Source organism: Lipotes vexillifer, unplaced genomic scaffold, assembly GCF_000442215.2.
Source record: "Lipotes vexillifer unplaced genomic scaffold, Lipotes_vexillifer_v1.1 scaffold213, whole genome shotgun sequence".
In the NCBI taxonomy this organism is placed as follows: Eukaryota; Metazoa; Chordata; class Mammalia; order Artiodactyla; family Lipotidae; genus Lipotes; species Lipotes vexillifer.
Genome location: NW_006780610.1, coordinates 2,748,716 through 2,773,059, shown reverse-complemented (window position 1 = coordinate 2,773,059; position 24,344 = coordinate 2,748,716). Strand labels below are relative to the sequence as shown.

At 42.0% G+C, this 24,344-nt stretch overlaps 4 protein-coding genes across 5 annotated transcripts in view; all 4 read right to left on the bottom strand.

Annotated features, from left to right (window-relative positions):
• The window catches only part of RRAGC (Ras related GTP binding C), a 14,259-nt gene extending 14,137 nt beyond the window's left edge, over window positions 1–122 (bottom strand). The window contains 1 exon segment of the mRNA XM_007453786.1: window positions 1–122. This exon segment is cut by the window's left edge and continues 1 nt beyond it. Within this exon segment, the coding sequence (XP_007453848.1) occupies window positions 1–122 (122 nt within the window).
• A 3,606-nt stretch (window positions 123–3,728) lies between these two features.
• MYCBP (MYC binding protein) lies at window positions 3,729–10,799 on the bottom strand. Its single transcript, XM_007453785.1, has 5 exons — window positions 10,728–10,799; window positions 10,461–10,533; window positions 6,603–6,651; window positions 6,228–6,357; window positions 3,729–4,957 (listed from the first exon to the last, which is right to left on the bottom strand). The coding sequence occupies exons 1-5, from the start codon at window positions 10,740–10,742 to the stop codon at window positions 4,913–4,915; spliced, it is 312 nt and encodes a 103-aa protein (XP_007453847.1). The 5' UTR covers window positions 10,743–10,799; the 3' UTR covers window positions 3,729–4,912.
• A 1,173-nt stretch (window positions 10,800–11,972) lies between these two features.
• On the bottom strand, window positions 11,973–18,172 carry GJA9 (gap junction protein alpha 9). 2 transcript variants are annotated; one of them, XM_007453783.1, is made up of 2 exons: window positions 18,015–18,172; window positions 12,069–13,705 (listed from the first exon to the last, which is right to left on the bottom strand). In XM_007453783.1, the coding sequence occupies exon 2, from the start codon at window positions 13,608–13,610 to the stop codon at window positions 12,069–12,071; it is 1,542 nt and encodes a 513-aa protein (XP_007453845.1). In that variant the 5' UTR covers window positions 13,611–13,705; window positions 18,015–18,172. The 2 variants fall into 2 exon arrangements, with proteins under 2 accessions (XP_007453846.1, XP_007453845.1); XM_007453784.1 differs by lacking the exon at window positions 18,015–18,172 and having other exon boundaries at window positions 11,973–13,773.
• A 1,521-nt stretch (window positions 18,173–19,693) lies between these two features.
• RHBDL2 (rhomboid like 2) overlaps window positions 19,694–24,344 on the bottom strand; it is a 53,642-nt gene continuing 48,991 nt past the window's right edge. Inside the window, exons 7-8 of the mRNA XM_007453782.1 lie at window positions 21,017–21,078; window positions 19,694–20,254 (exon numbers count right to left, since the gene is read on the bottom strand). Of these exons, the coding sequence (XP_007453844.1) occupies window positions 20,075–20,254; window positions 21,017–21,078 (242 nt within the window). The 3' untranslated portion in view covers window positions 19,694–20,074. The remainder of the gene's footprint in view (window positions 20,255–21,016; window positions 21,079–24,344) is intronic.

Genomic DNA, 24,344 nt, shown 5'->3' with positions numbered 1-24,344 from the left:
CCCGCCGCTGCCGCCTCCTCTTCTTCCTCCTCCACGCCGTAGCCGAAGTCCTTTGGGAACGAGTCCGCCGGGCCGTAACTGCCGGCGAGGGGCGGCTCCTCCGCCCCGTACTGCAGGGACATGGTGCTGGAGCCGCCGCCGCCCGCGCCCTGACAGGCCACGCCAGGCCTCCCCAGGCCGCCGCCTCCCCAGGCCGCCGCCGCCACCGCCCCCGGCAGCCGCCACCGCCATGCGGCGGCCCGGCCCCTCATTGGTCGCCCGAGCTGCCACTCGGGAGCAGCAAGGTAGGTGGTGCCCGTCACGTGCCCGGAATCACCTGACTCGGAGCCGTGGAGGGGGGAGGAGGAGTCACGAGGAGGGTGGCCCGGCCCGACTGAGCCCTGAGCCCTCTGCCCTCCGCCCCAACCCGCACTTCGGCCCTGCCCAGCCACGTACCTTGCTCCTCACCGCTCTCCTGCTTTCTTCCGGGCTCCGGGGGCCATCGCAATAGGAGATGCTCTCTGGGCACTTGGGAGAATTGACTGTCCTCCTACTACTATGGTGCTCGCCCAACCAGTATTTATTGATGCCCGCGAAGTCCTGGGGCACAAGGGGCACAGAACTGGAACCGCCTTGGACCCTGCCTGCCCTCAAGTTGCTCCAAGATTAATGGGGATCGGACCTCTGCGTAAGTAGCTTCCGTACGAGATATCAAATTGTAAGGTCAGAGGTACAGATAAAAATGCTCGGGAGTTGGGTGGATGGGAGCATCTCTAAGGAGCTGGCGTGTGAATAGTTCTAGAAGGATGGATATGGTTGGGATGTGCAAAGGTATGTAGGAGGAGCCAGCCAGAGTGAGGGCAAAGCCTCAACCAAGGCAAGAGCCAAGGCAAGAGGCAAGAACGAAGAGTTCGTTCTAGCAGGTAACTGGACCCTGATAGGAAAGCAAGTGCAAGCAAGGGAGAATGTCTTATCCTCTTTCTTCAGCAAATCACTGACAGTGAATACTCCTGCCACTTCACACTCATCAGGACCAGATTCCCCCTCCTCCCCACCCAAAGTCTACTTCTTCAGTAATCTTGTCCACCCATAGAACATTGCATCTTCTATGACCTCCTTCAGATCAGAAACCAAAGGAATAAAGAAAGAAAGTAAACCAAAGCAAACGCTTATCACCAATGTTTGGGAAAGCTAGAGGAATTTTTACTCTTCGGTCAGGCTTTAGAATTGGAAATTTGACAAAAGAGGATCCTCTTCCTGAAGGGGGCATGGGTGGTGGTACTGATCTTCCAAGGAAACTAACTTCTTGATTATGAAGGGAAAGCATGTATGCAAATCTGGGACTTGGTTCTGTCTGAAAGTCGAAGTTAAAGGTAGGACACACATACTTAGAGGTCATCTAGTCCAACCTCTCACCTAAAGAGAATCCACTCTACAGTGTCTCTGACTGATAGACATGCAGCATACACTTCAATAGATCCCAGGGAAGAGAGCTCACTATCTCAATAGGCATCCAATTCCACTGTGGTAAAACTTTGTTTAAAAGTCTCTTATTCAGGCCAAAAATCACACTCCCTGGAGCTTATATACCAGAGTCTATAAGCAGTGGTCTTCATCTTTTTCACGACAGCACCTCAAATATTAGATTACAGTCTTCATTACCCACTGTCTTCTCTGTTCCACATTAAACATACTCAGTTCCTTCAGCCATTCCTTCTACAGTAATGTCCAATAGCACTTCCTGTGATGATAGAAATGTTCTACATCTACACTGCTCAATTGTTGCTAGTGTGACTGAGGAACTGAATTTTTTTTTTTTTTTTTTTGCGGTACGCGGGCCTCTCACTGTTGTGGCCTCTCCCATTGTGGAGCACAGGCCCCGGACACGCATGGCTCAGCGGCCATGGCTCACGGGCCTAGCCACTCCGCAGCACATGGGATCTTCCCGGACCGGGGCACGAACCAGTGTCCCCTGCATCAGCAGGCGGACTCTCGACCACTGCGCCACCAGGGAAGCCCGAGGAACTGAATTTTTAATTTTGTTTAATTTTAATTGCCAGATGTGGCTAGTGGCTACCGTATTGGACAACACAGCCTTATGGTTTCAGATGCACTCTCCTTTATATGCAACTGAGCTTGTCAACATCCATCAAATGTCTGACACCTACGATGCAATACTGACCAATACAGCCTTCAGGGTGACTGTTTAGCACCTGGACAATATTTCTATTAATGCTTTCCAGAATGGATTTTTTTTTTAATATACATGGAGTATAAGTGGTTCACATTGATAGTCACTGGAACTAGTACTTTGTCAGCAATCCTAGTGCCTAAACTTGTATAGCTACATTTTTTTAACCTAAATGTAAGACTTGATATTTCAACTTTTTGGCTTACGCTGTGAAGTTTAGGTACTTCAAGTTGTTGATCATTTTCAAGCTCATTTCAATATAGTCTACCAACCAGCCCTTCCAACTTTGTGGCACTTAGAGAATTAGCATTACTACCATCTGACCCATATGTAGTCCTTTACAATTTGCAAGGTACTTTTACATCCATTATGTTTAATTTGATCCTTACAATACCTTGTGAGGTAGGCAAGATAACAAAACCTACATTTTATAGATAAGGCAGCTGAAACAAACAGGAACTAAACAGATTGGATCCTTTTTTACTCCATTGAGCATCTTCTTGTATACTGTCTTCATCCAGATCCTTGACAGAAATGTTGAAGAGGACCTCCAGAGGCCAGGCTGACCCTGAATTCATAGCACTGACTGATACAGCAGTTTAAGCAGGTCAGTTCCCCCAAAAGGTCTGATTATCCAACCCACAGGTTGCCATTCTGTTCAAAAGGATGGTACAAGAGACAGTCATTTGACTTACATAAATATTAATACCAGGCCCATTGGGAAAAAAGCAAATGAGGGTTGGCTGCCAGAAAAAATTTCTACTTGCCTGTCCACAAAGGGACTGTCATACCAATTGCTTAAGGAAGCCAAGTCTCCCTCTCTTCCAAAACTCCCATGGGGCCATGTTTTATTATCATTTATGGTTCTTAGCACATCCTGTCCCACATTGTAGTTGGTTATATATGTGGCTTAAAGCTAACTTCAAGTCATTCACCTTTATAACACCTAGCACTCAGCCCACTGCTGTCCATGTAAGAGGCACTCAAACTGGTAAAACATAAACCAATTCAAGTAAATGTTCTTTCAACTGTATCTGACTCCCCTCCAAAAACAAACTTGTGACTAGAAGAGGCACAGACCATTGCCACATTCCTGCCAACATGACTGATTAAAATGCGCTTATGATTGGCTTGGTCAGTTTCCAGCAGGTGCTGAGGCTTTTGCTAGTTAAACCAGATTTCATTGGATTTTGTTTTCTATGTGTGTTTTCACCAAAAAATAAAGACATTTCTCTAACAATAGGGACAGAATACATGAAATAGGACTACTACTTTTTTTTTTTTTTTTTGCGGTATGCGGGCCTCTTACTGTTGTGGCCTCTGGACGCGCAGGCTCAGCGGCCATGGCTCACGGGCCCAGCCGCTCTGCGGCATGTGGGATCCTCCCGGACTGGGGCACGAACCCATGTCCCCTGCATCGGCAGGCGGGCTCTCAACCACTGCGCCACCGGGGAAGCCCAGGACTACTTCTTAATAATGCTAGTCAATCAATAAGGAAAATAAGTGATCAGTAACACAAAACATCCGACTGTAGGTCTTCCAAGAAAGGAAAAAGGACTAACAAACAAGAATATAGTGCTTTACCATTTACAAATCTTTCACATACATTCCATTTGACCCTCACAACAACCCTGTGAGGTAGGCAGCACAGATATTATTCCCATTTAACAGATGAGGAAAGTGAATCTCAGAGCAATTAACTGATGTGCCCAAGGTTCTACAATTAGTAAATAATTTGTATTCATATTAGTCTTTGGCCTAAAAATTCAGCACCCCACCTCCCCTCATACTTGCCTACTTCACAGGGATAATGAAGATAAAATGAATTCAAGGCTAGAAAAATACTTTGAGGGGAAAAAAGCACTATATAATTATACCCGCAAACTATAATTTTCCACGATATATGGCTCATTCCCCTTCTTGTCCCAGCTTGTGCGTGAACCCAGAATTTTATATTGCCTCTGTTCTGTGTTCAGCTAAGCAACAAGTAAGGCAGGGGAACAGTGTGATTCTCTTTAAAGTTATATAAATTACAATCAGGATAACTGCTATTATAGCAAGTTGAAAAACAACACAGAAAGGCCAATGTGCAACCGGGACCCACGGAAGCACATAGTAAAGCAAGGCAACATTATCAGATAGGGCATGATTGCATAGAAGGAAACGTGGTGTCAGAGTTCACACTGGCACACACACAGTTATCTAAGGCAAAGTGGTGGCAAAGAAGAGTCATTTGTTCCACATTATATAAACAAGAGCAGAAGATTCATGAGACCCCATGCAACAGTATCTTATGTCACACAGACCTCTCCAGCTGCCTACAGAGAATATAAACAACAGTGTCATCTTCATTTTAAAGAATGACTGTACCTGTGTTCATATCCTGAACTAAACCAAAGAACAGCTCCATGCTAAACTTCCTTGGCTAAAATACAACCAGTACCATCATTCCTAGTCAGACTAATAAACAGAATGTCTTTTAAGGTAATGAATTAGATGGCTGTGTTTAGATGTTTTTTCAGGATTCCCTTTTGATTCTCCTGCTTTTAAGACCCAAAGAAAGTTATATTGAGTTTTTATTGGTGATTCTAAGTATATGTGTTTATAACAGTTAAAGTGTTATAGGTGAATTTAACATATTAAAAGAGTACTATAGCATCTGTTCAGAAAAGATTATATACTATACAAACTATTCAAGTCATACAAAACCATTTTTCAGTGTCTTTTCAACTGAGAAGAATCCTATTCAGCACGCTTCTCCTCCTGAGGTGGTTCATACTGAGCAAGCTACGGGGCAAAGACAGAGGAGTTTAGGTGAATTTGATTCTAAATTGGGTAAAAAACTTAATAGTAACAAAACGAGTTAACTATTCAATTTAATTACTGAATCAGTAAGTTTATATTAAAATCCTATCCTTTTTAAACCACTCAGTGATCTTAATATTTAATATAATCAAACCTAGTGAAAGTTCTTTTTAAATAAACCTTTAAAATTACTGGGAAACTAAAACTTAATTCCCATTCATGACTGCACTACACAAATACTTGATATGCAATAATCTATATCTTCCCAAAGATGTTGTGGCTTATAGTAAGGTATAAGCCACCATATTCGTTCTCTCCGCCATACGTTTACTGAACTTTCTCCTAAAAAGCAGAAAAAAAAAATTATGTGACATACATTAATCTAGCCAGTCAATGAGGAGCAGCTAATGCTTTTGACTTAAAAGGTGCCAAAAAGTTGTGTGGCATCTACACACTGTGGGATCTTGGATAATTTCAGACACTGAATTTTCTGTTATGCCGAGCTGGGGTCTGCTGCAACACTGCGCTAAGATTTGAGTTGTTCCAGTTAGCTGTCAGATTTGAGAAGCTAATTAGACTTCACTGTGCTTTAGTTTCCTCACCTACAGAATGGTCTGTGCACCTGTGTGACTTATCTCACAAGGTTGAGAAGATAAAGCACATCATGAGAAATGCCTAGAGTCACGTGAAATGCATTATGTGATTCAGATGTGGTAAAACCTCAAAGACTTAAGAGTTGACTAGTTTGAGCTTTATGAAAATTCTCACGGAAGCTTAAACAAAGAAAAAACTTCAGCACTAGACAAAATTAAGGGCAAGCAAATGTACCGAGGTTAAGTGCAAACAAGTTTACAGAGTTAACACATTACAGGGCCACCACGTGACTATGCAGATTGTGCACTGCACAATCTAAGGGGTTCCATTAGCAAAGCAGTGGCCCTGTACTGACCTATTAAGTCAACTGCCTAAGACTCTAAGAAATCTCCATTTACTTATAAACCACTAATCATTAACCAATATTTTCATCTTTTTGTCAATGAAGGTTCCCAAGAACCTCTTCTTGACCACACTTTGCTCACCCTATTTACAGTTTTCTTGTGGTTTTCTAGACAGGGCATCAGCTTGGCCTTGCAGTTAACTGAGATTGATATTCACCCGCCTCCCTCCCCTACTGTCCATTTTAGTGAGGTTCTGGTCATATAATCATTAAAGGTGACATTATTTTTAATATGAATTCTTTCAAAAATTTTACCTTTGTTTTCAGTTTTTTATTTTCTTCTACAATAGCTTCATATTTCTCTTTCATTTCTGCCAATTCTAGGCGAAGCAGCTCTATTTCTGGATTTTCTGGGGTAGCAGCTCCTAAGTGATGCTTTAAAAAACTAATAATAAAAGTTAAGAATTTACTTGAGCTCAATGAAACTAATGAAATAGCCTTTTGAAATAATTCTCTGATGAGAGTTACCCCACCCTACCACAAATATTTACCCAGAGATCAAAATCCAAATACTCAAAGAAAGTAATTTTTTCAGTAATCAAAAGTATCTTAAAGGTTATTATCTACGTGAAAATATAGGAGTTCAAAAAAGTAAAGGCCTTTTTCTGACTTGAAAAATGAAAAGGATACTCCAAAGCACTATTAGGTTTCTCTGGTTCTTCATATAAGGCTACCAAAACTGCAAATCAAAAAGCAGAAAAAACAACAATTAAAGTCTTAAATTTAAATGGCTGAAATTATATTCCATACCCCAGTGAATACTGAGTGTCTATTATACACCATGCACATTGCTAGGACTGTCCATACCATGGTGAACAAGACAGACAAGGTCGCTGCTCTCAATGAATTTACAGTCTAGTGCAAAAGATAAACAAGGAACTAGATAAAAAAAGACTATCAAGCAGCAATATAGGGTAATGGGTTATAGGAGCACATTGGAAGAACACCTAACTCAGCCCACGGCACCAGGGAAGGCATCCCCAAGAAACAGAAATAAGACCTGAGACCTAGGCAGTGGTTTCAGATAAAAAGGGAAGGCCAGGGGCAAAAGAACAACATATTGAGGAACTGAAAATTCAAGTGTGTCTAGATGGAGCTGTGAAAAGGGGGGCAGGAAAGGAAACTGGAAAGGTGGTTAGGGAGGAGACTAGAGGATCCTGCAAGTTCAGTCAGGCCTTGGTCCTAAGAACAAAATGGCAGGTAATTAAACAGTTATAAGCAGGGGAGTGACAGGATCACTCTTGACTCCTGTGTGGAAGACTGACAAGTGGGACAAGGATTTAAAGGCAGGAAGAGCAATTAAGCTGATACAGTAATCCAGTTTAAAGAGAGTGACCTGGGAATTCCCTGGCAGTCCAGTGGTTAGGACTCTGGGCTTCCACTGCAGGGGGCATGGGTTCAATCCCTGGTCGGGGAACTAAGATCCCACGTGCCTCATGGGGCAGCCAAAAAAAACAGGGAGAGAGTGACCTGCACTAGAGTGATAGGGGGATGAAAACAAGGTAGATACGTTTGAGAAAAACTCTGTAGAGAATCCACAGGGCTATGGTTAACTGTTGGAAGGAAGAAGCTCTGAATTCAAAATGTTCTTCAAGAATGAAGTTTCACACACAACATGCTAAACCACCACCAACCAAAAACTTTACCAGTAATCAACATGCTCAAATCAGTATTAAAATATATACTTTAGTGGTTTCATACCCAATAGTTCATGTCAGCACTACCTTTTCCATCTTATTATTGAACACATTCCTTCTAGGATATACTACTCAAGTAAAAATCTCTCTAAACCAGTGGTTAATTTTTTTGTGCACGGAAATCTTTGAAAAATCTGATCAAAGACAAAAATCTCTATCTACACACAAAAAAGTGTGCATATCTAGACCCCAGTTTAAGAACACCTCATAAACCAACTTACATGCTTCCCTTTTATTTTTTAGAGTTGTAATAACCCTTCAAATATAGACAGTATTAAAAAAAAAATCAAATGGGCAACTAATACAACTTACGTTAAGTTCTGATACTCTTCTAAACGTACTTACAGCACTGTTTTTTGAGAAATTGGCATATTTACATCATCACTACCCTCTCCTCTCCTTCCCTCTTCTTTCAGTGTTACAGTTCACTTTAATTCCTCTACTTATTGCCTTTTTCTTGAAACTATGTACTCAAGCCTCTGTTTCTTCTTCCATTAATTTCCACTGATCTCTACCAAATTCTAACTTTACAAGACATGAATACTCTTTCCGCTTCTTCTTCCCCTACCCTTTCTTTTAGCTTCTAAGTTTCTGTCAGTGGTAGTTACAAGGTTGATAATTACAGAACATAATGTAAATGTCAAGTTTCCTGTGCTTTTCTATAGATGAAATATACTTCCTTTTAAACAGACAAGAACTCTATACCCAGTGTTTCCCTTTTTGCCTTAGCAGCCAGGATTTTTAGAGGTTGATACAGTGCTCAAAATAACTAAAATGCCTCTTCTTCCAAATGACTTATCTTTAGCCATCCCTATAGCGTTTGTTTGTTTGCTTGTTTTGCGGTACACAGGCCTCTCACTGCTGTGGCCTCTCCCATTGCGGAGCGCAGGCTCCAGACGCACAGGCTCAGCGGCCATGGTTCATGGGCCCAGCCGCCCCGCGGCATGTGGGATCCTCCCGGACCCGGGCACGAACCCGTGTCCCCTGCATCGGCAGGCGGACTCTCAACCACTGTGCCACCAGGGAAGCCCCCTATTGCGTTTTAATGTTAGCGTTTTAATGTGGAAATAAGCTGGATAAAAATTATAAGTTAAATCTGTGTAAAGTACACAAAATCAAACTTTAAATAGATCATATCAGTAGATACTCTGTTGTCTGATGTTACTTAGGAGACTGGAAATCTAGGAAAGTTGAGGGGGAATACCAGTAGATGTCAGTAAGGGAAAAGAAGCCTCTCGTGGTTTCCAGTCTCTCATGAAGGAAAATCCATGTATGGCCACAAGTCTGAATATCTTCATTTACCTCCCACTATCATCACTTCTCTGTCCTTACCAGTGTATGTTTCATTCACTCCATCGAGCCACTCTGGCCTCCTTACACTTCCTGAAACTCAACATCACACTTCACTCTGTTCAAATGTTCTTAAGAGAGGCCTTGCCTCACCACCCTATATAAAATGGCACACCCATCCTCCTTATGCCCTTACTTTGCTATGTTTTTCTCAAAACACTTACCACTGGTTGACACTATGGTTTATCTGTCTCCCCCACCTAGGATATAAGTTCATTTAGTGCAGGGACTTTTTTCCCCCCATTGTTTTATCCCCGGTGCCTAGAACAGACACCTGAATAAAATGGTTAAATAAATGAAAGAAGTGCGCTTATGGAGTTTTTTGAGGGGTGGGGGAGGTCGATGAAATTCCAAGAGTCTGTGATACCTCCCCAGATGACAGCACAAGTGCTTTCATGTAGTCCCTTAAATGTTTACTGAAACTTATTTGCAAAGAGAGAGGAAACTGGTACCTGAACCTAAGGTAGTAACTCAAAATTACCAGCCCATGCTTGGGAATTAAAAGCCCTGCATTCTGCTAAGACCCAGAGTTGTTATTCTCCCAGAATTTTCTCCTAACTTTTGCTTCTGGCCAAAGAGCAGTTACCAAATTATTTCCCGGATATTTATTGTACTTCTCATAGGGACCCAGATCATCATCCCTGCCAACTCCTCTGTTCTGCACCCTTGAAAGTTCCAGCCAGTGAGTTGAATGATACATAACAGGCATTCGCCTTACGGCTTAGCTAATGAAATAAGCAGTACCCACACTACCTCTTGGAACCCTCCAGTTTCAAGCACCTTATTCATCTACTTAGATCTTGAACCCCAGAGTAAGAGATACAGTGTAACTGCTTCCATTTTTAAAAGTGAAAACAATATAACCGTTTTGATGTGCCCTCAAGCTCTTTAGACTGTGATTCTACTTTAATTGTGAAATTGCACAAAGTAGGAATTGACATAGACTACGAAACGGGGGCCCGTTGAAAAGCCACAGCCAAACCGCTGCTTCGGGGATTAGGTTCACTTAGCTACTTTATAGCCCGCTTTCAAACCTGGTCATTTCCCCACTTGCCCTTTGTTCAAAGAAAAGTGTTTCTGTACAGGATTTTGAGGGCTCCGAAAAAAGTGTCAGGAGGGAGGAGTTGGGCTCTCAAGGTCTTTAGCAAACATGCTCACTGCGGCTGCTCAAGGCAAAGCAACGGAAGTTGGAGGGACTTCACAACAGCTGCAAGAGTTTCACTCCCTGCGGCGAGAGCGGTAGCGAGCGCGAGGCTACCCAACCCCGGCGGCGGCCGGCAGCCAGGCGTGAGCCGGTCCCCGCTGAACCCCGAGGCCCACCTCGCTAGACCCGGGACGGGTTCCACCTGTTCCCCTCCTGCCCCACGCCACGGCCCTTCTTGGGCGCAGCGCCGAGGAGCACGACGAGGTCACGAGAAACCCTCTCCTGGCCCATGCTCACCCTTGGTCAGCGTGTCCAGCACCCCCGACTTCTCCAAGTACCTCCGGAACTGCTCGCGCTTCGAGTCGGCGGCCTGAGGAGACACGGCGGGTCAGTGGCCGAAGCCCGGGGGCCGGAGCAGGAAGAAGGCGCTGGGAGTCCGGCAACGCCGCCTCCGCCTCGCCACCTCAAGCCCCCCAGACCTGCGCGCGCGCCCCCACTCCCACCCGAGCCGACCAGCGGCTGGCTACCGCCCGCACGCCCACAGCCACGCCGCGCCCCCCTCACTTTGTAATGGGCCATAGTGACAGCGGCAGCGGCGTAGCTGGCGCCGGAGACCGTGGCGGGAGGGCTCGGAGCGGCACTGCTCATGCGCGGAAGGGCGCGCGCGCCTGCGCACTTGCGAACCACGGTTCGGGACCGCCGGGGTGTGGCCCGTTTTCATGGCGACCAGGACGCTTTGAATGCCCCATAGTGAGCTGAGCCAAAGGAGGCTGCGTACGCCCGCCCCTCTGTCTAGCAAAGCAGCACTTCTCCTTCCTCTTCCGGTTCTCGCAGAGATTCGGCTACTTAGTACGAGGCTGGGTTTTGGTAACTCCGGACAAGTGTCCAGGTGGGGCCAAAGGTGGGCGGGGCCTACTGAGCCCTGGAGCACTTGAACTCATTCTAGAGACTGGGGTCTCCTGACACGGGGAGTGGGCGGACCTGTCTCAACTAGGACCTCCGGAGCTCTGGCAGCGTGTGTGTGCTGGCTTGTCGACTCCCATCTTGAAAAAGGGCACACTAACGAGGGCAACCCTTGGATTTCCAATGGCTGGAGGACTGCTTAGAATCGTCTGTTTGGGCTCCAGCTCTTATATTTGGAGTCTCCTTGTTTTGTGGCCAACTTGATGTGGGCCTCCGGAGGGCGAGCAGTAATGTGCTAATAATAGCTAGCACTTTCGAGCGCTTACTTGTGTGCCTGGCAGTGCATTAAACACATATGTTTCTTATTTTAATTCTCACACCGTCCCTGTAAGGTAGGTACTGTGAGTAAACTGTCAAGTATAGATAACCAGTGAGTAGTAGAGCCAAGACTCCGATCCTGGCACTGAATCACGATGCTGTCTATAAACTGGTGAAAGAAAGCGACCAGTCTTTTTAGGATTTTATTTACCTAGATAGCAACATTATGATTATATTCCAGACAGATCAGGTTGCAGTCTATAAAGAAACTGCGTTAAGTCCCAGGGGCAAACAAAGTATAATCAGTGTCCAGAAGTAAAAGATTAATAACCAAAAGAGGGAATTACATAGATTAAGAACAATCTCTGAAGGCTGTGCTCCCTTCAAGGAAAAACCTGGTTCCATTTAGCTTCAATTCTGACATGTGATTTTCCCAAAATTAGTGTTATTCTGAAGGTAGCCTGTAGAAAAGTAGTCCTGATTTGGTAACTTGATGTCTTTGAACTTGAAACTAGTCCTTCCCAATTCAGAATTAGAGCCATTTTCCCTTTTTTAAATGGGTTTGCAGTTGTCTGTCTAAACAGCTGGTCTGTAGAGCGGCCCTATGTTTTTTCTGTGCTCAACCATCATTAAGCTACTTATTTGATAATGTAATACACAGAATGTCTAAAAGCCAACAGCTGTTCAGATCTGAAGGTCTGTGGGAGCCCGCTTACCAATGAGGTTGTTTGTCAGCGACACTAAATGATTTGGAGGACAAGCAGTAGGGTTATTGCAGGTTCTGACCAACTTGGATTCAAAGGACAACCCTCCCAAAGAATCAGGAGTGTCTGGAATGTCAAGTGGATGGAAGTCTCCCTGTGAAGGAGGAAGCGTTCTGATTGTGCTCTCTCTGAGATGGCCCTTGAGGTTACCTTTAGGAGGTAATGTCTGCTTTTCATTTTCTGCAGAGGGACCCCAAGTAGCACGAAGCCATTTCGGTTTCCAGGTGTAGTTAGCTGGCAGAGTTGCTGTTTGGGGTGACTGCCCCATGTGGTTGTTCAGATCTATAGCATCACCTGGAATAGAACAGTGACCTTTAGAGTAGTGGTTCCTTTTGCTGTCTTTGCCATCAATTTCTCTTTTTCCCCTCAACTGGTTACCATTAACTTCTTTTCCAGATATTTTGTGAGTGTCTCCTTTATTACTTGAGTTGATGTTTTGAAGATGACCACAGGTAGTACTAAGCATACACATCTCAGAAAGTAGCGTTTCCTGTTCATCCAAAATGCCTTTGTCATCATTTCCACTGTGATTATCTGGATCTGTCTGAAATGCAGGTGGATTTAAACCAGGGTATGCTGCTGTGTGTGTTTGCTTTTCCACTAACAGACTGTAATCAGGTGCAGAAGAGAATCGTTTCAGTGAATTTGCAGATGTGTTTTGATATTTGGCAAGGTTTTGTTTCGACTTGTTGGTACAAAATTCATTATGTCCATCCTTCAATTTATATTGTCCCCAAAGCCCTCTTTTAATCTTTTTAAAACCTAGATGGAATATTTCTAGAACATTTAAGAAAAGTGAAACAGTAGCTATGGATTGCATAAATAATAGGAATATCGTCTTTTCTGTGGGTCTTGAGACAAAACAATCAATTATATTTGGACACGGGTGGCCGTGGCATTTAAATAGAGGCTCTAAGTGAAATCCATATAAAAGATACTGTCCAATCATGAACCCAACTTCAACCACAGAGCGAGTGAAAATGTGTATCACATAAGTGCAAAGCAAGGTTCCTCTGAGTGGAGCTTTATTTAGTTTCCTTTGCTCAAGCTGACGCAGTTCTTGCTCCAATCTCCTCCGATCCCCAGGCATTTCAAGCTCTACCTCCTCCAGTTCACCCCTCAGTTGAGTTTTCTTCATCTGCCTCTCCTTCTCCAGAACTCTCAGTTGGTACAAAGCATGGCCCATGTAGACCAGGGATGGTGAAGACACAAATATCACCTGCAAAACCCAGTATCTAATGAGGGAGATAGGAAAGGCCTGATCATAGCATACATTTCTGCAGCCGGGTTGTTCTGTATTACAGATGAAGCCAGACTGCTCATCATTCCAGACATCTTCAGCAGCTACACCCAGAACAAGCATTCGAAATATGAACAGGACGGTGAGCCACATCTTTCCAATCATGGTGGAGTGGATGTGAACTTCCTCCAGAATGCCTCCAAGGAAATTCCAGTCCCCCATGTTTATTTAGTCAGCCATCTTAGCTCTGAACCCCATCAAATAGCAGGCAGATAAATTCTTCCATTCTGAGGGGTGTGCTATTTCTTAAGGCAAACCTATGGCCAAAATATGAAGAAAGCATCACTCTTTCAGCATGCTGGTTGCTCTACTTTTTTCCCTAGAAAGTTGTAATAATCTGTCACCAAGAATATGTTTAAGATGTCAGGAATATAAAATCATTTATGTTTAGACCTTACAAATGCAATGGGAAAAAAAAAGATACCTGGAGGAGGGGTGTATATCTTCCCTCCTATGAAGAATAGAATTATAGGAATTCCTGTAAGAAAAGAGTCTTCTTACTCAGCTGAAGTTTGTTGTTTTATTTTTTTTAACTGAGAACTTTTGGAGAGGTTCCTTTAACTACTGACTTGATCTTACAAACCTATTAAGATTCTTTTATATAAAAACTATAACCAAAGTCAATGATTTTAAAATCTCATTTATGCACAAAGGAAAAGGCATGTTTCATTTCATAATCCAGTAAGATACAGCGTTTAAAGAAACCAAAAGAAACAAATCTGGCTCTCACTATAAGAATGTAGCTTAGTTTTTTAATCCACATTGAAATGTCTATATTCTAGTTTCTTTCTGGCAGTTTTTGAGCATTTTCAGAAATCATTTCAGTAATATATTTATGAATATTTATGAAATTATTACTAACTTTGCTGTGAAAATTTTCCAAAAATTCTCAACTATTTTGTACTACCAGGATATTATTAGATATTGCTTAAAATAAATGGATCATTGGTATGGTGGTAGTATTATAGAAATTTTCCTTATAACAGTATTTGACCTTTTTAAGACATGTAGCTTGCTTTGTGGAAGGAGCAGTGGGGCGAGTTATAATATAGATGCTTGGATTATGAGCCAGTAGATTCCATATTAGAGTTGATACCCTAGTACATCTAAGAGAAAATATATCCCAAAGGAAAGAAAAAAAGAGTGAATGTTTTCATTCACTTTCATTTAACATATAAATGTATGTCCTATATCCCTTATAGAAAGGGAAATGTTACACAATCAAACAACATACTGGGATATTATAGCTACAAGATATGTTCATCACAAAAATCCTATGAGGTAGGTATGTTGTTCCCCCATTTTACAGATCAGGAAACTGAGGCACACCTTAAATTACCCAAGATTACACAGCTAGAACTGGTATTCAGACTCAATCACTGTGGCTCTAAAGTCAGCTCTTAACTGTTTTACTAAACTGTTACTTTTCCTCTCTAAGCACACTTGAAATTTTCATGAAAGAGATGTTAAGAAATCATCTGTTTTCTCTTACAAGTTTAATTATTTAAATTAGGCATGTCAAATAATGAAAGTTTTGACTTTTTAAGTAACAGGTTCTAGAGTCTTTAGTTCCTTTTTGAAAGCTTTATATAGTTCAAAAGACTTGCAGAAGCATCAAACTTCTAAAATTGAGTTGTATTCCTGAGATAGAGAAAATTTCTATTTGACTTTATTATGTTAATAGTACTATACTCTTTGACCCAACAATCCAAAGCATTTTAAAGTGTAAGCAAAGATATTATTCTTGTTGTTTATAAAATCATAACTTGAAAATATCCAAAATAATTATCAATACAAGAAAGACTGTATTGTACATATAAATAATAGTACATCCACAGTGTGGTACTATGCAACCAATAGAAATAATAAATATATACTAACATAAAAAGACATTGATACATCATTTCAGTAACATTCACATTATAAAATATAGAATAATATGGCCCCATTATTGAAAATTTATTTATATGTAGAGATGCATCCAATAAAGCCTAGGATATTCATCAAAATATTAACTGTGATTATCTCTGGGTAGTGTGATTACAACTGACTTAATTTTTTATAATTATATATATTTTAATTTTTTCTTTTACCATGAGCACTTTACTGTTAAAATCGCCAAAAGAAATTAAAGTTTTTTTTTTCCTTAAAGGACAAGTGCATGGTATTTCCTGAAAGAAGAAGTACTATTATTTAGCTTCAAATCTTAGGTCCTAAAGCTTTCGTAGCAAATGACACAAATACTAATACACACAGATACAGTACTATAGAGTTCAAAAGAAAACAGAAAAATTTCAAATGACTCTTAATTAGCTAAGACAGAGAGATTAACACAGACCTTTCTCAGTTTAGGTAAATCTGAAGCAGATCATGCTTTAAAGTTATACCACAGCCATCTTCAGCTTAATCTCTGAATGTGTCCCTTTGCAGATGTAGAGCAGATTCAGTTTGGTTCAGTGCAGTGAGTGAGTCAGGCATCAGCTAAAATCCATCTCCCTGTCTTAATTCCTGCTTCTAAAATAGCGCTACCCAATGGAACTTTTTTTTTTTTTTAAATCCGGTGGAACTTTTTGCAGCGATGTTGGGATAGACTCTATCTGCACTGTCCAATAAGATGGCCACTAGAAACACATAGCTATTGAGCACTTGCAAAGTGGCTTGTGTAACAGAGGCACTGAGTTTTTAATTTTTTTTAATTTTCATTAAATGTAAATAGCTACATGTGCTTAGTGGCTACCTTATTGGGCAGCACACATAAAGAATATTTCCAACATTTCTAATACTACAGCACAGTTTAGGAGACTAAAATTATGAGCCCCAAATTAAGCTGAATAAATGGCTCCTCTGTAATTCAGAAATGTCACATTTAAAACACCAGATGTCTGTGTGCTTTTTTAATGGTAACTTTGCCCCCCGGGGAACCCAGAAAGACATCACAGTTTTTGGTAATGTGAACAATGTTTCTAGTACCAAAATAATCTAACTAGATAATAACTTCTTAGTCATCAGTCTTAATAATCAATGGGTCATGTCCGATTTCATAGTTAGATGAATCCTGTTTCTCTGTCTAGTTTTCTATTAACAATTACATTGCACTTTGGTGGCATTAAAGATCTCTCTTCAGAGCTAGTGACCTAGTGGGTTGGCAATGGCGGATAAATATTTCTTCCCTGGGCTTCTTTGCCAGCTATAGTTAATTTTCAAATTAAATGCAACCCTCTCATCAGGAATTTATATATTCATATTTGTATATTATGTATTATATAAATTATATATTATGTGTAATATATAAATTATAAATTGTTAGTAAACTTAAAAAACACTAAGCTTCATCAATGGTCAGAGAAATACAAATTAAAGTATTATTTTTTAACTATCAAAATGTAAATTTTTTCAACATTTATAATACCTGCTTTTGGCAAAAGTATGAGGAAACTGTTACTCTCATATGCTATCAGTAAGAATATAAATGTATACAGCTGTTGAAAAGGTAATTCAGGGGCTTCCCTGGTGGCGCAGTAGTTAAGAATCTGCCTGCCAATGCAGAGGACATGGGTTTGACCCCTGGTCCGGGAAGATCCCACATGCCGCAGAGCAGCTAAGCCCGTGCACCACAACTACTGAACCTGCACTCTAGAGCCCGCGAGCCACAACTACTGAGCCTGTGTGCCGCAACTACTGAAGCCGGCATGCCTAGAGCCCGTGCTCCGCAACAGGAGAAGCCACCGCAATGAGAAGCCCGCACACCGCAACGAAGAGTAGCCCCCGCTCGCCACAACTAGAGAAAGCCCCAGCAACAAAGACCCAACTGATCCAAAAATTAATTAATTAATTAATTATTTTTTAAAAAGGTAATTTAGGGAATTCCCTGGTGGTCCAGTGGTTAGGACTTGGAGCTTTCACTGCCCTGGCCCGTGTTCAATCCTTGGTCGGGGAACTAAGATCCCACAAGCAATGTGGCCCGGCCAAAAAAAAAAAAAAAGGTAGTTTAAATCTATCAAAATTAACATAGCATTTCTGCTTCTGGATGCTTGAAATATCCATTCATTCATTCATTCTCAAAGACACACTGCACATACTAGGATGTTCACATAGCACTGTTGGTAATAGTACAAAATCAGCAACAACTTAAGTGTTCAACAGAGGAATGGTTAAATAAACTATTACATCTTTATTATTAGCAATTCAGAGAATAAAGATCTCTAGGAACTAACAGAAAGATCCCTAAGTCATATTATAAAACAAGTTACAGAACATTACATGTGGTATGATCTCATTTATCTTGTTAAAAACCTTCATTTCAGGGCTTCCCTGGTGGTGCAGTGGTTGAGAGTCCGCCTGCCGATGCAGGGGACACGGGTTCGTGCCCCCGTCCGGGAAGATCCCACATGTCGTGGAGTGGCTAGGCCCGTGAGCCATGGCCGCTGAGCCTGCGCGTCCGGAGCCTGTGCTCCACAACGGGAGAGGCCACAGCAGTGAAAGGCCCGCGTACCGCAAAAAAACAAAAAAAAAATCTTCATTTCATATGTACATTTAAATAGCTAAAACAGCGAGATTAACCCAAACCTTTCTTAGTTTAGGTAAATCTGAGAAGCAAATCATGCTTTGAGAAGTTATACCAAAGTCATCTTCAGCTTGTTCTCTGAATTTATCCCTTGGGGGGCATAGAGCAGATTCAGTGCAGTTCAATGCAATGAGTGAGTCAGCCATCAACTGAAAGCCATTTCCCTTTCTGCTCATCCTGAGTCGAAAAAGGTCTAGGAGAATATACACCCAACTGTTGACGATGGTCATCACAAGGGGAAAGAGCAGGTTTGGGATGGAAAGGTAAAAGAGTTTCTTTCAAGTTCTTTGTTTAACCAAGAACATAACTGTATTCTCATACTCAAATTTTAAAGAATTCTGAAACAAATCCCAGATCAGCTTTTCTCAAAATGCTAAAAGACTACTTTTCTCACTATAATTAAGCATGTATCCTCCTTTCAGAATACAGCAACATGTTTAGGTGGGTTTTAAATAAAACATGCTTATGATAAAAGAAGAAAAAATTGTATTTCCTGTGTTCAGGTGACCTAAAACTACTATTTTGGAAAAAGAATGGCCAGCAATCTGGGTTCCATACAAGAAAAGGACACAGGTATCCCAGCTTTCAGATATGACATTTTACCTTTTGTAAATACCCACTCATAGAAGAGCCACTAGCCATGTAAAGGATGAGAATCTTATCATAGATGAGACTCCACAAAAAGAGTCCAGGTACACAGTGTGCACGAGAAAGATAGTTCCAGGTTCCTTAGGATCCTAGACACACTATTCAAATCTTTTTGTTTTGTTTTGTTTGGCTGCGTTGGGTCTTTGTTGCTGCACATGGGCTTTCTCTAGTTGCAGCGAGTGGGACTACTCATTGCAGTGGCTTCTCGTTGCTGAGCACGGGCTCTAGGCAAGCGGGCTTCAGTAGTCGCAGCACACGGGCTCAGTAGTTGTGGCACACGGGCTTAGTTGCCCACACTATTTGAATCTTAAACTAGCAATCCAGAGAATTCTTCTATAAGGTATTTCTACCATTCTTGGTACACCCTCAGAAATGTTTCTTCCCATACTCCCATGATACTATTTTTTTTAATAAATTTATTTCTTTATTTATTTGGCTGTGTTGGGTCTTTGTTGCTGTGCACAGACTTTCTCTAGTTGCGGCGAGCGGGGACTACTCTTCCTTGTGGTGCGCGGGTTTCTCATTGCGGTGGCTTCTTTTGTTGCGGAGCAAGGGCTCTAGGAGTGCGGGCTTCAGTAGTTGTGGCGCGTGGACTCAGTAGTTGTGGCTCGCAGGCTCTAGAGAGCTGGCTCAGTAGTTGTGGCACATGGGCTTAGTTGCTCTGCAGCATGTGGGATCTTCCTGGACCAGGGCTCAAACCCATGTCCCCTGCATTGGCAGGCAGATTCTTAACCACTGCGCCACCAGGGAAACCCCGCCATGATACAATAAACTTTTGGTATTTGGGGAACACAGCACTGATAGACCAGGAGGGCAGGAGAATATGGGCTGTCAAGTCATTACCAACCTTTAAATCCTGCCCCCTCTTAGACAAGTTACTTGATTTTTTTAAAGAGATCCCATATCCTCCTCTCTAAGATACAGAGTAATAGCTGCCTTTCTGGGTTGTTAAAAAGATGAGCAATAATGCATATAAAGCACCCCAAACAGTGACTTATCTACTCGAACAGTGATAGAAAGTGATAATCAATAGTCTGACAGATGTGAAAAGTTTTTATTAGCAGCATAGAACATTATTTGTGGATTCTGTCAAGCAATCTCTCTAGTATACCCTCCTAGGAGAGTAAGTCTCCTTTAGAGGATACATACCCTCATGCAGCACGCCTGGGAAAGAGCCAATCTTTGGTTCTCACTTCCCTTCCCTTTTCTTTCTTCCTCTTCCCCCTCATGCACAGACCAGCCCCTTCCTTAAACCCTAACTCCTTTTGTAAGCAGTCTTTGAAACTGACAACTTCAAGGGTGTTTTGTCCTCTTTATAAAATTGTTAGCATTTGCTGGGACTTCTCTGTTTCTTCATAGAGAGTTCTCCAGTTTTTTCCCAGATGGCTATTAATTGGTTTGTGTTAGGGGCAAGTCAGTTCGCGGGGGATAGGAAAATGTTGAAAAACACAGCAAATAAGACGCAAGCTAAATAAGCTGCAATTGCTATCCAAAACCTTGGATCTTTCAGCAGTGCCTTATCAAAGCAGCTGAACACGGTATAACCAATGGACATTCCAGCAAATCCACCTGCAATGTGAGCTGCAAAAGACACCTTGAGAAAAAAGGGGAAAAAATGGGAATAAGTGAAGAAAATGTTAATTGCATATTTCAGCTGTTTAAAAAACAAATACCATCCCAGTCAAAGAGTCTTAAAAGTCTGAACAGCAAGGTGGTGAGACAAAAGAGACAAAAAAACTCCATGTGCACAGAGAGGAGATATTCCAAATCATGCAAAGCTAAAAAAAATATCAGTTCACTGACTCTGAGTACACAAGACAGAACCATCATTTCTCTTTATTCTTGGTCGTCATTGCGTTTAGGATGGTTCTATATAAGGCCAGCCAAGAGAGTAAGAGTTGAGGTGCCATGAGGGATCTCTATAGGAGCATAATCTGATCCCACATAAATGGAATGTCTAAATTAAAAAATACAGATAGTCACACGGAAACTACCAAATTCAAAGACCAATTTCAATAAAACTGGAAATCTTTGTCCCTTTTCTTTTTATTTAAATTCATCTGGACCCAAATTATTGCTGCTTTCCAATCTGCATTTTATTCTCTGGGAAGTCCCTTCACTCCTGTTTTTTGGAATAGCTACCAGTATAGCAGGTGCAGAGAACTAGAGCCAGTTGTCAGGGCTATGAGAGAGAGAAGTGAAAAGGACAATCCAAAAGGCTGATTTCCTCAGGAATTTTCTTAACTTCCAAGTGTAAAACTGACTGCCCTAAATCTCAGAATTGTTGCCCCTATTTGGTGACCCTTTTTAGCTATTGATATGATAGGTAATTTAAAAAAAAATAAACTGAACTCACCGGGGACCCATTTGCAGGGACAAAGAACCTTCTGTAGAGAGCAAATCCCATGTCCGACACAACTAGAAGGGAAAACAGCCCAGTGAAGCCCCACGATCTCCAAAATAGCGCGCCAGTTATTTGTGGTTCCCCTCTAGCAATGGTAGCAACGTTTATTGAGACTTACTCTGTGCTAGGTACTAAGAGTTTTACATGTACCAACCTGCATCATTAATCCTCACAACAACGCCATGAAATAGGTACTGTCATTATCCCATTTTATAGATGTATTGATCCAACAAGTATTTATTGATTATCTCCCATGTGCCAGGCACTATTCTAGACGGTGGAGATACTGCCGTGAACAGATCAGACTGCCTCATGGAACTGAACGTCTAGTTGGGGAAAGCAAATGAATAAGTAAAACATACAGTATTGTCAAATGGTGCTTAGTGCTATGGAGAACACACAAAGAGAAGAAGGAGAATTGGGAATGCTGGGAGTAAGGTGTGATTTTTTTTTTTTTTTTTTTTTGCTGTACGCGGACCTCTCACTGCTGCGGCCTCTCCCGCTGCGGAGCACAGGCTCCGGACGCGCAGGCTCAGCGGCCGTGGCTCACGGGCCAAGCCGCTCCGCGGAACGTGGGATCTTCCCGGACCGGGGCACAAACCCGCGTCCCCTGCATCGGCAGACGGACTCTCAACCACTGCGCCACCAGGGAAGCCCTAGGGTGTGATTTTTAACTGGAGAGTCAGGGAGGATCTCAAGGAGAATATGGCATTTGATAGAGATAAGGGAGCAAGCCATGCTGACCTTTGAAGTAAGAGTCCTCTAGGCAGAGGGAAGTGCAAAGTCCCTAAGGCAGGACCATCCGCCTGGTGTGTTTGAGGAATACCAAAGCAGTTGATCTGGTCCCATAGGTGATTTTCAAAGGATGGTTCCCTGCCCCACTGGATCCCAGCATCACTGGGAACTTACTAGAAATGAAAATTCTCAGGCCCACCCCAGACTTAATGAACCAGAAACTCTAAAGGTAGGGCTCGGCAGTCTGTGTTTTAACAAGACCTTTGGGTGATCCTGGACTAAAGTTAGGGATAAAGTAGTAGGTGATGAGATCAAGCAGAAGTAGATGCAGATCATGTAGGGCCCTTATGGACCATTGTAAGGACTTTGACTTTTACGCATTGAAGCTTTTGAGCACAGGAGTGACATGTCTGACTTATGTTTTTAAAAGATGATTCTGGCTGCTGTATAGGAAACATACTCTAAGGAAGCAAAGACAGGAGCAAGCAGACAAGCTAATTACTACTACTGCAGCAACCCAAGTGAGGAATGACGGTGGCATTTTATACATAAAGAAACCAAAACACAGAGGTTAAGTACTTGCCCAAGGCCGCCTATCTCAGAGGCAGTAGTGGGATTTGAGCCTTAAGCAACCTGACTGTGGGAGGCTTCACTCTCACCCACCACACTAATCGCCTCTGATTGCCATCAAGAGAACAGAAGATGGGCCAAAAAAGGAAATGAGTCCACATTTTCTAATGGAACACTGAGAGCCAGAACTTAGACATTCCTCAAATAAGTCAGACCTCTGATGCTAAAAGAGCTTCCAGTTTTCTTGGCTTAGAAGAACTCTGCCCTACATGTGCACTTGCAAACATCTCCTGCAGCTGTCACATTCCACATCCATCCCCCAATTCCCTGTGTTCTACTTAGTGAATGTCCTAGGAGACAGAAAGACCTAGTCCTTGCCTTTGGGAAAACAGCATCATCAGGACCATGTGTTCTGGCTAGTTTCCCTTTCAATACAGTATTGACTCTGAAGTCACTGGATAGAAATTGAGGTCGAGGAGAAGTACTCAATGTTAATTTAATTGTAAATGACTATCACACAAAATGCTGGATAAATGTGGCTATATTGTTTTTTCTATCATTTGCAATTCCTGATCCAGGGTAAATAACAGAGATAGGACTAGGAAAGTATAAGAAAACCACTGCTGGAAAACAGGGTGGACTTACTGGAAACAGTTACTTTGGTCTAGTCTTCCACAGTAGGAGACTTCCTTTCAAAAACTATTTGTAACCCTTAGCATGTCAATTTCTCCATTCAATTTCTCTCTTGTTTTGGCCCCTTCTGACTTACACCTGCCTGGCCCTTTCTGCTTCCCAGGGGAGTTTACTTCTAAGCTGCTGCAGTCTCTAAACTGAGACCTGTCTTCCCCCCTGAAAAGAAGCCCTCATTCCAGTAAACCAAATCATTGTCTTCAATAAAATTTGACACTCATTTTAAGGGAGCTGCCTTTATATGGATTTTTTTGAAGGATGAAAATGTGAGATTTCCTGAACTTTTTGCGGGGAAGGTCAGTTGCTTTGTTAGAAAACAGATCCAACAAATAATGCTTAATGAAGGAAGGTCCTAGGGCCAATTGTCCTTCACAGTTAGGAATAATATTTACCATTAAAAATATATACACATTTTCCCAAGGAAACATGTTTAAAATTAAAATGTACTTGTATTTCATTAATCCGGAGTTTGTTCTAACTTCTCTCATTTTCAATAGTAGGTAAACCAGGCCAAAGAACTTTTAGAAATGGCCTGTGGGGAAGGTTGATGTTAGTGTGTCCTACCTATGTTTGTAGGATATAATAAAAGCACATAATTCAGTGATTGTATTACTTACCTCAAGAATGACAAAATGTTTAAAGCAACTATACCCCAATTAAAAAAAGAAAAGAAAGAATGACAGAATGTTACATAAACTATATTTGGAGATAACCCTGTACATGAGGAAAGGGCTTTTACTCCAACATTAAAGGGTATTAGAGTATTAAAACCTTTTCCTCACTGAGGATTTGAGGCTTATTTTACAAAAGTCATTCATAATTACCTGAAAGAAACAGATTGACTGATGACCCAGATAACTTGTGTAAGAATATTTGTCTAAGGACTTGTCCCTTGGTTCTGGTTGTGACTCAGAGGCTCTGCTGCACAGCAACTCTCCTAACTAACTCCCAGACATCTGTCCTCCTTTCTGTGCTGACTAGTTTCCCTCACTTTTTGGATTTCTTATGGAGAAAAACAGTATATATGGTATGGTACAAACTAGAAACAAGTCACTTTTTTTCTCTCGGGATGAAATATTGTTTTTACAGCTAAACCATTCATAAACTTAATTTAGTCTCTTTTTTGAACTCTTGATACCAATTTGCAGAATCATTTTTTCCTACTATGTGGACAGCCAAAAGCTTAGCCTGTATCAAGTGTCACTTCTGTCTTGGCCTTCAAGTCTGAGCCAACAGTCTGGCCCCAGGGTCAGCCTTCTCCCCGCACCCTCCATGCAGATACAGC